The sequence below is a fragment of the Arachis hypogaea genome, chromosome 3, assembly GCF_003086295.3.
Source record: "Arachis hypogaea cultivar Tifrunner chromosome 3, arahy.Tifrunner.gnm2.J5K5, whole genome shotgun sequence".
Taxonomy (NCBI): Eukaryota; Viridiplantae; Streptophyta; class Magnoliopsida; order Fabales; family Fabaceae; genus Arachis; species Arachis hypogaea.
In genome coordinates, this window is record NC_092038.1 from 79988718 (window position 1) to 80001978 (window position 13261).

The following is a 13261-nucleotide window of genomic DNA, read 5'->3' on the forward strand; positions in this document are numbered from 1 at the left end:
AAGCAAACAGTGGTTGAAAGACCAACCAATGCACTACTAAGTGATACCATTTCCAATCCCAAGGAAGAATGCAAAGCAATCCAATTAAGGAGTGGAAAAACTTTGGAAAATGACATTGGCAGCAAGAAGCAAGTAGAAGAAGACAAGCATGACTAAGAGACATCCAATAAGAAGGAGGAGGAACCACAAGCTTCAAGGAAGGGAAAACAAGTCATGAAGGAACATCCACAAGAACAGAAGAAAGTGGAGAAATCATACATTCCTTCCCTCCCATATCCTCAATGGTTCAAAAGAGAGCTTAAAGATCAACAATTTCCCAAGTTCCTAAAGGTTTTTAAGAAGTTGGAAATTAACATCCCACTTGCTGAAGCATTGGAGCAGATGCCTCTATATGCAAAATTCCTCAAGGAGCTCATCAACCAAAAGAGAAGCTGGAATGAAAAAGAAACAGTGATCTTGACCCAAGAGTGCAGTGCAGTGATTCAAAAAAGCATGCCACCAAAGCTCAAAGATCATGGAAGCTTCATCGTATCATGCACCATTGGCAATATGACCTTGGAAAAAGCTCGTTGTGACTTAGGTGCCAGCATCAATTTGATGCCTCTCTCAGTAATGAAAAAGCTTGCGATAGAGGAAGCCAAACCCACTAGAATGTCACTTCAAATGGCTGATAGATCACTCAAGATACCTAATGCAGTGGTGGAAAATTTATTGGTGAAGATTGGAGAGTTCATTTTTCCCGCTGACTTTGTCATTATAGACATGGAAGAAGAGGGACACAACTCAATTATCTTGGGGAGACCTTTCTTAGCCACAACAAAAGCTATTATTGATATAAAGAATGGTGAAATGATCCTCAGGGTGCATGATGAACAAATGATCATCAATGTTTTCAAAGCCATGCAATACCCCCCTGAGGAAGAAAAGAATATGAGAGTGGAAATGATAGAAGATCTGGTGGAAGAAGTGTTTAAAACCAACAGTCAAGAAAAACAAGGAGAATAAATAGAAGTAGCTCAAGATATCTTAGAGGAACAAGTACCTGAAATTTCCTCTGAAGGTGATGAGCGGATAATTTATACGCTTTTTGGCATTATTTTTAGTATATTTTTAGTATGTTTTAGTTAGTTTTTATTATGTTTTTATTATTTTTTAATTAAAAATCACATTTCTGGACCTTACTATGAGTTTGTGTGTTTTTCTGTGATTTCAGGTATTTTTTGGCTGAAATTGAGGGACCTGAGCAAAAATCTGATTCAGAGGCTGAAAAAGGACTGCAGATGCTGTTGGATTCTGACCTCCCTGCATTCAAAGTAGATTTTCTGGAGCTATAGAAGCCCAATTGGCGCGCTCTTAATTGCGTTGGAAAGTAGACATTCTGGGCTTTCCAGCAATATATAATAATCGATACTTTTTCCAAGAATTGATGGCACAAACCGGCGTTCAAAATCAGCTTCAGAATTCCCGGCGTTTAACGCCGGAACTGGCACAAAAATTGGAGTTAAACGCCCAAACTGGCACAAAAGCTGGCGTTTAACTCCAGGAAAAGTCTCTACACATGAAAGCTTCAATGCTCAGCCCAAGCACACACCAAGTGGACCCTGGAAGTGGATTTTTATGTCATTTACTCATTCTTGTAAACCCTGGGTCACTAGTTCACTATAAATAGGACTTTTTGCTATTGTATCTGGACCTCATGACACATTACACGTTTCACATTGTATCTTCTATGGCATGAGTCTCTAAATCCCATGGTTGGGGGTGAGGAGCTCTGCTGTGTCTTGATGGATTAATGTAATTACTACTGTTTTTCATTCAATCACGCTTGCTTCTATTCTAAGATACCACTTGTTCTTCAACCTGATGAATGTGATGATCCATGACACTCATCATCATTCTCACCTATGAATATGTGCCTGACAACCACCTCCGTTCTACCTTCGATTGAGTGTGTATCTCTTAGATTCCCTAATCAGAATCTTCGTGGTATAAGCTAGAATCTACTGGCAGCTGTTCTTGAGAATTCGGAAGGTCTAAACCTTGTCTGTGGTATTCTGAGTAGGATTCAGGGATTGAATGACTGTGACGAGCTTCAAACTCATGATTGTGAGGTGTTAGTGACAGACGCAAAAGAATCACTGGATTCTATTCCGACATGATCGAGAACCGACAGATGATTAGCCGTGCTGTGACAGAGCGCGTTGAACATTTTCACTGAGAGGACGGGAGGTAGCCATTGGCAATGGTGAAACCCAACATACAGCTTGCCATGGAAGGAGCCTTGCGTGCTTGAAGAAGAAGACAGTAGGAAAGTAGAGATTCAGAAGATAGAGCATCTCCAAAACCTCAACCTGTTTTCCATTACTGCAAAACAAGTATTTATTTCATGTTCTTTTACTTTTGACAATTAAATCTGAGAATTATTGATATCCTGACTAAGAGTTACAAGATAACCATAGCTTGCTTCAAGCCGACAATCTTCGTGGGATCGACCCTTACTCACGTAAGGTATTGCTTGGACGACCCAGTGCACTTGCTGGTTAGTTGTGCGGAATTGCAAAAGTGTGATTGTGATTTTGTGCACCAGAAGGTAAAATAGAGGAAAATCCAAGACAAGAATTGAAGCCTCCCCCTTCACATCTTAAATATACATTCCTTAGTGGAGAAGAGAATTTTCTAGTGATCATCAATTCTGCCTTGAGTAAAGAAGAAGAAGAAGAGCTCCTTGTTGTATTAAAAGCTCACAAAGATGCACTGGGGTGGACCATTGATGACTTGAAAGGCATAAGCCCAGCCATATACATGCACAAGATACTTTTGGAGAAAAATTCTAGGCCAGTAGTACAACCACAGAGAAGGCTAAACCCCACAATGAAAGAAGTTGTTCAGAAAGAAGTAATGAAGTTATGGAATGCTGGAATCATCTATCCAATTTCTGATAGCTCATGGGTTAGTCGAGTGCAACTAGTGCCAAAGAAAGGTGGGATGACTGTCATTGTTAATGAGAAGAATGAGCTCATTCCCACAAGAACAGTGACAGGGTGGAGGATGTGCATCGATTACAAAAGGTTGAATGATGCCACAAGGAAGGATCACTTCCCTTTTCCCTTCATAGATCAAATTCTTGAGAGGCTGGCTGGCCATGCCTATTACTACTTCCTGGATGGATATTCTGGCTACAATCAAATAGTGGTTGACCTCATAGATCAAGAGACGACTTCATTCACTTGCCCCTTTGGAGCCTTTACATATAGAAGAATGCCATTCAGGTTATGTAATGCCTCAGTTACCTTTCAGAGATGCATGCTATCAATCTTCTCAGATATGGTAGAAAATTTTATTGAAGTCTTGATGGATGACTTTTCTGTTTTTGGTGATTCTTTCAATGCTTGCTTGCATCATCTTACCCTAGTCTTGAAAATGTGCCAAGAAACTAATTTGGTTTTAAACTGGGGAAAATGCCATTTCATGGTACCCGAAGGAATTGTTCTTGGTCAAAAAATTTCAAGAAAGGGTATAGAGGTTGACAATGCAAAAGTAGAAATCATAGAGAAACTTCCTTTACCAACCAATGTGAGAGCTGTTATGAGTTTCCTAGAGCATGCTGGATTCTATAGAAGATTTATTAAAGATTTTTCCGAAATAGCTAAACCACTTAACAACTTACTGGTGGTTGATAACCCTTTTAATTTTGATAAAAGCTGTAAGCATGCCTTTGAAACTTTGAAAACTAAACTCACAACAGCACCAATCTTCACACCACCAGATTGGGAATTACCTTTTGAACTCATGTCTGATACGAGTGACCTTGCAATTGGTGCTGTGTTGGGACAAAGGAAGGGCAACTTGCACCATGTCATCTATTATGCAAGTAAAGTATTGAATGAAGCATAGAAAAATTATACCACAACAGAGAAAGAATTATTGGCTGTTGTTTATGAATTTGATAAGTTTAGACCATACTTGATTGGATTTAAAATTGTGGTTTATACTGATGATTCTGCCCTTAGGTATTTGATGTCAAAACAGGATGCCAAACCAAGATTCATTAGATGAATATTACTTCTACAAGAGTTTGACATTGAGATAAAGGATAGAAAAGGGAGTGAAAACCAAGTTGCTGATCACTTATCAAGGCTGCCACAAGGAACAAGTCAAGAGGCTACTCAACCAGTGAACGAAAGCTTCCCAGATGAGCACCTCTTGCAAATTCAACAAGCCCCCTGGTTTGCTGATATTGCAAACTACAAGGTTGGAAAGAAGATCCCTCAAGGATTCACCAAACAACAACTGAAGAAGCTGCTCAGTGAGGCTAGAAAATTCTTGTGGGATGAACCATTCCTGTTTAAAAGGTGTCCAGATGGGATGATTAGAAGATGTATCCCTGAAAATGAGATGAGAGACATATTGTGGCATTGTCATGGCTCAACCTATGGTGGATATTTCGGACCAGAAAGAACAGCAGCTAAGATGCTTCAAAGTGGATTTTATTTGCCAACCATATTCAAAGATGCCAGAGAATTTGTGCATCAATGCAATGAATGTCAAAGAGCTAGAGGGTTAACAAAGAGGAATGAAATGCCTAAAAACTTTATTTTAGAAGTAGAACTTTTCGATCTCTAGGGTATAGATTTTATGGGCCCCTTTCCTCCACCTTATTCTTTCAAATACATTCTGGTAGCAATGGAGTATGTCTCAAAATAGGTGGAGGCTATGGCAATAACTACCTGTGATGCACCAATTGTCCTTCAATTCCTCAAGAGACATATATTCACCAGATATGGGGTGCCCAAAGGTCTTATTAGTGATGGTGGTGGCCATTTTTGCAACAGACAAATGGAGAAATTGCTTCACAAATATGGGGTAATTCATAAGGTGGCTATACCTTATCACCCCCATACCAATGGCCAAGGCTGAATTGGCTAATAGGGAGCTGAAAAGAATCTTGGAGAAGATAGTTGGAGCCACAAGGAAGGACTGGGCAAGAAAACTGGATGATGCCCTGTGGGCGTATAGAACCGCATTCAAAACTCCAATTGGAAAATCACCTTTTCAGCTAATCTATGAAAAATCGTGTCACCTTCCTATGGAGCTAGAACACAAAGCATACTGGGCCACTAAACTCCTCAATCTTGACTCTCAAGCAGTAGGAGAGAAAAGGTTATTGCAACTCAATGAGTTGGATGAGTTCATATTGGAAGCTTATGAGAATGCTAAGATATACAAGGAGAGAGCTAAAAGATGGCACGACAAGAAGATCACAAGAAAAGAGTTTGAGCCAGGGCAACATGTGCTGGTATACAACTCCAAGCTCAAGATTTTTCCTGGGAAACTCAAATCTAAATGGACTGGACCTTTTCTGGTGACCAATGTTTCTCCATATGGAAGTCTTGAACTTCTAAATGAAGCCACAAAGGATACATTCATGGCGAATGGTCACAAAGCCAAGCACTACCTGGGAGGATCTTGGAACAAGGAGGAGAGTATGCATGAACTGAGCTGAACAAGAAAGGACAAGATGTCAAGCTAGTGAAAATAAAGAAGCGCTTGTTGGGAGACAACCCAACCGGAGGTAGTTTTCTTTTTATAGCTATTTCAATAAAGAGTGAAGTAGATTTCTCTGCATTGTATGGAACTAAGTTTGGTGTTTCACACCAAAATAATTTAAGGGTGAATGGGTGATTCTAAGTTTGGTGTCCTACCACAAATTTCATTAAGAACAGATTACATCCCTCTGTAAGATTAATCACCAACTATAAATAATCAGAGAAACTACATAACACTTGCTTAGGTTCTGGTTCATAATCTGTTTTCTTTAAAAGCATAAGGTTTCATGTATGGCAACTTGCTACATCATAGACTGTGGCTAGGATCTAAGTTTGGTGTTCACACACCAAAGTAATAAGTTTAAGAGCCTACAATTATCCATGCATGCTAACCATATTTTCAAGTGCTTGGGGAACAAGCAACTTCCAATAATTATGCAGGAAAGGCATTCAGCATCTTGAATGAATCATACATCATCACCAAAAGATGTACAAAAGTTATAGATGATGATGATAAAAGGAAAGATGGAAGACACTCCCAGGAGGTTGTATCGTCACTTAATTTCTTTTGCTTTGAAATATTTGAATTGGAAGTTTCTGTGTACCTTGCTAATTAGTTAAATGAGTGCATTTTTTTTCTTGATGTCTGATGAATATTCTGGTTTAAGTACTTGTTTTCAAATTCATCTGCTTAACCTTATGTCTTATACCCTTCTGCAAAAATGCATAAAGGAACAATTCTTTGAAAAGATGGATTGAAGAATATTTTTTTTTTATTTTGAGGCAAGCAAAAGATTAAGAGAAGTGGTGGTTCTAGTTGTATAATTGTGTATTGAGGTTGCATGTTTATGAAAACTTGCATGGGAGCTCATAAACAGGAAATAGAGTTCAAAGAAGTACTGTGGAGATTCTCAAACATTTATTGATCCAAGAAGCAGCAACAAAAGAAAATAAAAGAAATGAAAAAACAAAAGAGCATGGCAAAAGGCTCTGAGCATCAATTACTAGGAGGATAAAGAAAGAAATAAGAACTCAAAGAGTTGCTATCGTAGTTAAATGTTTGTGGAATAATTATGCCAAAGAGAGAGGCTTGGGCAAGTAAATCCTAAGGGGTGCTTCAACACCTAATACCCTAAAACCAACTGATTTGGGAGTATTAATTGAAAGCTTATCTAAAGAGCCATTTTGAGACATGACACTTAAAGTTAATGCCAAAACATATGAACCATGAGTTGTTTCAAGGTGATTACCTATAGAGAGATCTCCATGATATCATTTGAATGATGGTCCTAAGATCTAAGACTTCCAAGATGTAGGGACTAGTAAGCACTGAAGCCCTTGCATGAGCATAAAATTTAGAGTTTACCCCACTGTCACTTAGTCACTTCATTCACAAGGCATTACAAGTTATTCTTCAATCCATTCTAATTAAAAGAACCTTTGTGCATAATTCTTTTCTTACTTGAGGACAAGCAAGGTTTATGTTTGGTATTGTGATGACAAGTCATCTTATTCTAGTTTTACTAGCATTTTTTCCTTGCTTTTATTAGGTTTATTACACTTTCTTGCACAATAAGTAAGTGATTAGAGTGGAATTTCATGTTTATCTTGGCTCAATCAAACATGGTTGATTTTATAGAAAATCATGAGATTTATGCACAATTTAGTTGATTATTATGAATGATGCAAAACCTTGTGATTTTGGTGAGACTTTAATTGCTAGTTTGGTTGATGACAGGTGAAAAGATGAAGATTTAAAAATAGAGAAACACAAGGTACAGATGAATGCTACGTTCATTTGAAGAACTTTGCGTTCGCAAGTGACGCGCACGTGTACAAGGCGCCCCTGCGCAGCATGACAATGTTGGCAATCCACGCGTATGCGTACATGGTGCACACGCATGGGTGAGGGATTAGCGTTCATAAGCCACGAACACAACGTTCACTTCGAATGAACGCATACGATACTTTCAAAGTTGGGATTTGATATTGGTCAATGACGCGCACGCGTGCATGACGTGCACGCGTCGATGTGACTGAAGTGGTGGTTGGCACGAATGCGTACATGACGCTGGAACGCAAAAGTGAAATTTTACCATCCACGCGCAGGCGCACAGGGTGCACACACGTGAAGAGCGTTCATGGCGCGAATGTAGCGTTCAATCAATGAACGCTACAAAGGACGCGCATGCACGCATGGTACACGCAAGCATGGTTGAAGCTGAAGATCGCATCGACGCGCACGCATGTAGTACGCGCACGCGTCATTGGTGCAACATTGTAAGGGACGTGCACGCATATAGGACGCGCACGCGTAGGTAAATGAACACAGTGTTCACTTTAAGAACGCTACGCTCTTCTGAAGTAAGCTCCCAACCACACCAACTAAAGACCCATTCTGATCTGTTTCATCAAAGGCCAGAAAGCCCACTTCAAGTTCTGGGATGACCAAATTAGAAAGTGTATAAATAGGAGAAAATTCAATTTCATTAGGGGAATTTTACCTTTTATTCGGGGATCTCTTCAGCATATTTTTCTTCTTTACTTTTCCTTCTCAGTTTTCTTTAAAATTTTAGATCTGGTTTTAATTTCCTTTCGGTTCTTCATCTTCTGCACTTTTTTGTTCTGTTTTGGTACTAGAGCAATGATGAACTAAACCCCAATTTTATTAGGGGGAGGAGCTCTATTGTAATTCCAATGAATCAATAAAATTCTTCTTCTTCTTAATTGAATTGTGTAGCTATTGGGTATCTTCTGCTTTGATTGTGAATTAGTCACTCCGGAAGGGGGTTTAATTTGGTGAATGTGGGTGTGTGCCTCGGAATCGGAATCACCTTCATTTGAAATGAAGCTCTATCTATCACAATTCTCATTACCAACACTATTCGGGAGGAATTGAGGTGTTGAGAATTTGTGTGGCTTATGGATAAGAGAATGTGCTCTAACTCTTCTCATGACAATTAGATCAAGGAATTGGCAAGATTGATTGTGATTAGAGAGATTGGATTGCCAAGGAATTAGGATCCAATCAATTTCAATCCGCTATAGATCTATGCATATGATTGAAAAAGGACTTGAGACTCAACTAATTCATGAAGGATTATAGTATCTCCAATCCCTGATGAATCACCTTCTTTAAATTTCTTTCACTGTGATTTTTCTGGATGTGCTGCAATTTACATTGTTTAGTGCTGTTTTGTTTCCCAAAACCCAAATCCTTTTATTATTCATTTAATTTTAGTTTCATTGCTATTTAATATTTCTGCACTTTTAGTTCCTGCACTTTAAGTTTCAGTCATTTACGTTACTTGCAATTTAGGATTCAGTTCTTTTACTTTCGTGCACTTTAAGTTTCAGCAATTTACCTTTCTTGCCATTTGAGCTTCTACTATTTTACTTCCAGTATTTTAATTTCTTGCAATTTACGTTCTATCAATCACAAATCACTCAAATCACTACTTGTTAGCTTAACTAAATTCATCACCTAACTAAAGTTGCTTAATCCAATCAATCCTCATGGGATCGACCTCACTCTTGTGAGTTTTACTACTTGATGCGACTCGGGATACTTGCCGGAGAGTTTGTGTGGAATCGTTTTTCCCTCATCATTAGGATTTGGTTTTCTTTGTTTTTCATTAGATTTTGTTTTCATTTGCTCTTGCTATCATGAATTCTCACCACCTTTGTCTATGAGTTTGGTTCAAATTATGTTGTAGGAAATGATAATTTCAAGGACAACATGTATCAAGGATGGAACAATCAAAGATGGGAGGAGCCACAAGGATTTGATCAACCCTCTTGGCAACAATCCCTTCCAATATACCACGAGCGAGATCCATTCCAAGGTGCATACCAAGGCAATTGTTATGGTGTACTTCTTCGTGACAATCAACAACCACCATACTATACCTATGAACCTCATCCTCAACATAACCATCAACTATACTCACAAGCCCTCTACCACCAAACACCTCCATATGATCCTAATCCTTATCCATCAAACCAACAACCATATGAGCCATATGAGCCACATATAGAACCACCTACATTCCAACATAATTTCTCCCAAGAACCGCCTCAATACACACCATGTTCATACCCTTACCAAGAAGAACCACTTCCCTACTATAAACCCTTCCTCCACAACAATGAAATCACCTATCAACCCTAATCTCCAATGGATGAAACCCTTGGTCTTATACTTCAAGGGCAAAGAGAAATGCAAAGGGAGACACTAGAATTTGTGACTACCTTGACCAAGGTAGTAAGCACTTTAGCCTCCCAATGCTTGAATCCTCAAAGCACTCCCATGGTCACATGTAGAGAATCAAATGAAGAGCATAGCATGAAGGAGAGATTGGAAACTCTGGTGGAAAGTGAAGAATGTTGCTTTGTGTTAGAACAATTGGAGGAACCGATGATTATTGAAGAAAAGGAAGAAGTGGTTGAACTCGTTGAGCGTGCCAATTTTTTCTCAGAAGTAAAGATAGTCTTTTGGGTTTTCATTATGTATTTAGATGTTATTCTCCACTTTTGTATATTGTAATTGTATGTCCCTCTTAGAGGTTGATTATGGAGAAACAGGCTGTATTTTGTATCTTTCTGGGATGTATTATATTATCTAGCCTGCCTTGTCTTCACAGGTCGAGACTAGTGTTATTACGTATACCCTTTTGAATTATATATATATATATATATATATATATATATCTGTATATCGTTGCCATTTCAGGTACGAACAATTATTGTTTTGTTATTCTTCTTCATAAGCTCTTAGTTACATTATATATCTTCGAATACTATGTATGTATTTTGTTTTTAGGTGTCGTAATATCTCGCCACCTCTAACTTATGTCTGCAGTGTAAGGTTTTTGTGTGATAGGGTGTTATATTATGGTATCAGAGTAGTTCTTTCCCATAAAGCCTGAGCGACAGACCGACTATGCTTCTGAGAAGATTCTGGGTTATGTGTACATGCTATTAGGATGTCTACTTGACATATATAGCATAAATATTCATGAGCATACCTTTGGGGATTCGAAGCACTATACTTGAGATATTAAGATAGTTCACCTTAATATCATTTGTTCAGTGTGGACCAGACCTAAATGACATTTCATGGACATGAGCAAGGTTATCCAGTTGACTTTATAGCTGCTCTGGAGAATATGGTTGATGCTATGTAAGTTATTACTGATGAGTTGGGACAATGAGTTTGAAATGGAAATGTAGGAGGTAATGGACATGGTGTTGGAGATGATAAGAAGAGTACGGTGGCTCTGATGGAAATTACAAGTTTTTCGGAGTTCGTTTAGAAGAGTAGAGTGGTAGAGGACTATGCAAGGAAGAGTGTAGTGGCAAGGGGTGACTGCCGGGAATTTTACAAGAGGGTTAGGACAATCGGTAGCATCCCAAAATTATTGTTTAAAATCAGTAAAGGTGAATTATAATGGGAGTGAATGTTTAAGAGTTAATTTATGTTGGTTTGGAAAGGTCAATAGAAAGATAAAGGGGTTCAAAGAGATTTTTGGTTGTTGTAGGGGGATAATAGGGTTCTTGATAACAAACAATCAGACTGAGGCAGCGTTAGCATGCGCGAGCATTGACATGGTACACTTGTGATGAGTGAGTCGCCTTAATAACTTATTTAATATGCATATCATTAATAATTTTATTGATGATTGATAGTGTTTTTCTAAATATTTGAAATTATATATTTAATTTTTAATAATTTTATTTAATATTCAATTAAATCGGTTGAACTCCGGTCAAACTATTAAACCAGTGAACCAGTTACTCTACCAGTTCATTGACGAGTCCGGTCCTCACAATCTTGATTGGAATGCTTTTGAACCGAATTGGATTGAGAATTTGTGAAACTACACTTGGCAAATCTTAGGTAAGTTAGTAATTTTGTCCAACTTCGACGGGTCATAACCTGACGCTTGGAGTTTAGAATCGAGTGATATTAGTCTTAAATTAAAGTTAGGTGAAAGATCTTTAAAATCGTATAAGGATGAGGGAAAACAGAATTTTGTGGAGCAAGTTATGAGAGTTTAAAATTTAGTATTTTAAACTAAAATCTGAATGTTGTAGTAAATTGAGGTCATGCATATGCATGACCCATGAATATGCATGCAGGGTGTTATGTAACTTTTTCCTTTTATGTTATGTTAGTATTTGGTAGCGTTAGAGATATAGATGCTATGGTTTAGATTTATTTATATTTATCTTCCATTTTATTCCATCGCCAATAATATTTAGTTCCTTCAACTATTTAGCATTTATTCAAGTCATGGCTATAAACTTTATGTATATTTTAGGTTTATATATTTTCTAAAAAGGCATTCTTTCATATATAAAATAGTTGGATAAAGAACAAACTATTGAAAAAGAGTTCAAAGCTAAATAACAAGTATATTTTATTTGATAATTCTCAAATATTATATATGTCAACAGTATATAATGAATGAATTTTGTTTGATGGAAAGATTCTGGAGTTTTGAGAAAGAAAGTGAGGAGGTGGGAGGTCAAGGTTTTGGAGCTTAATTAGGAGTTGGAGAAGAAGGGAAAGGAAATTGAGAAGCTCACAAAAGAGGTATTTTATTTTATTTGAATACTAATATATTATTATTTTATTTTATTAAGACTGTCTGCTGAGAAAAATAAAATTTTGACTAAGCTATTGGAAGGACATGTTCTCAATAAGTAATTTTAAGCCTACTGCTATTTCCTTTCTCAAATATAAGTTGAGATTTTTTTTGCATAATGTTTTAAATTGTTTTCCATGTTATTTAAAAATTTTGTATTGAATTAGATTGATATATTTAGTGAATGTAGGTAATAAGAAGTTTTGTAATTCCAATAGAACGATAAGAGGAATTCGAAATGAATTGAAATAATGTTCAATGAATTTTGGCGTTGCTGTTTTGTCTAGATGGAGTGGATATCAATATTTTTTTTCTTTTGTGTAGAGAGTAACGGGGGCACTTTCTATTTACATGAAAATTTGTTCATCGTTTTGGCCTTAATGCTTATATTTTCTGGGGGGTCCATGATGTATATTTATTTTATCTTTTAGAAGGAAATGGATCATGAACTAATTACTACGTGCATTATACTCCAAACTTTCTTGGTGATTTTTTTCAAGTTTTGATTAAGTGTTTTATTTATCTAGATTTGTGACTTCGTGACCAACTTTTGTACTATGAGTTGGTCTGCCACCAGTTTTTAGAATCGTGCTCCCTTTCTCTTGAAGCTTCTCATAGCATTACAATCGTATAACGATATTAAACTTTTTTTTTCAAACTAGAATTATTGGCAAATTTTTTACATATGTAGAGAGTATTTTCTATACACAACTATAAAACTGTTTATTACAGACGGATTTATAGATAGATTTGGTCTTTACTATAGACGAATTTTTGGTTATCGACAAATTTTGTCTCTCTGTAAAAACTTCGTCGAACATTATTTACCGACAGATTTTTTTCTGTTGGTAATTTACGGACAGATTTTTTTCTGTTCCCAACAAATTTTTTCTTGGTAAGCATCCCCTCTATTTCGTTAAAAGCATCATATTTTCTGACAGTAATTTACCAACAGATTTTTTTGTTACCGACAGATTTTTTCTCGATAATCGTCCCCTCCATTTTGCTTAAAATGTCAGATTTTTCGTTGGCAATTTAATGAAAGATTTTTCCTGTTATCAACAG

General features: G+C 37.2%; 1 protein-coding gene across 1 annotated transcript; it reads left to right on the plus strand.

Moving 5' to 3' along the window:
• Window positions 1-213: 213 nt before the first annotated feature.
• On the plus strand, window positions 214-4623 carry LOC140183513 (uncharacterized). The gene is made up of 3 exons (XM_072231962.1): window positions 214-728; window positions 861-957; window positions 4093-4623. The coding sequence occupies exons 1-3, from the start codon at window positions 214-216 to the stop codon at window positions 4621-4623; spliced, it is 1143 nt and encodes a 380-aa protein (XP_072088063.1).
• Window positions 4624-13261: the final 8638 nt, after the last annotated feature.

Coding starts and splice junctions, on each gene's coding strand:
- LOC140183513 (XM_072231962.1), top strand. CDS start 214: ATGAAGGAACATCCACAAGAACAGAAGAAAGTGGAGAAATCATACATT. Junction 729..860: donor TTATTGGTGAAGATTGGAGA/GTTCATTTTTCC, acceptor AATGATCCTCAG/GGTGCATGATGAACAAATGA. Junction 958..4,092: donor TGGAAATGATAGAAGATCTG/GTGGAAGAAGTG, acceptor ATTGAGATAAAG/GATAGAAAAGGGAGTGAAAA.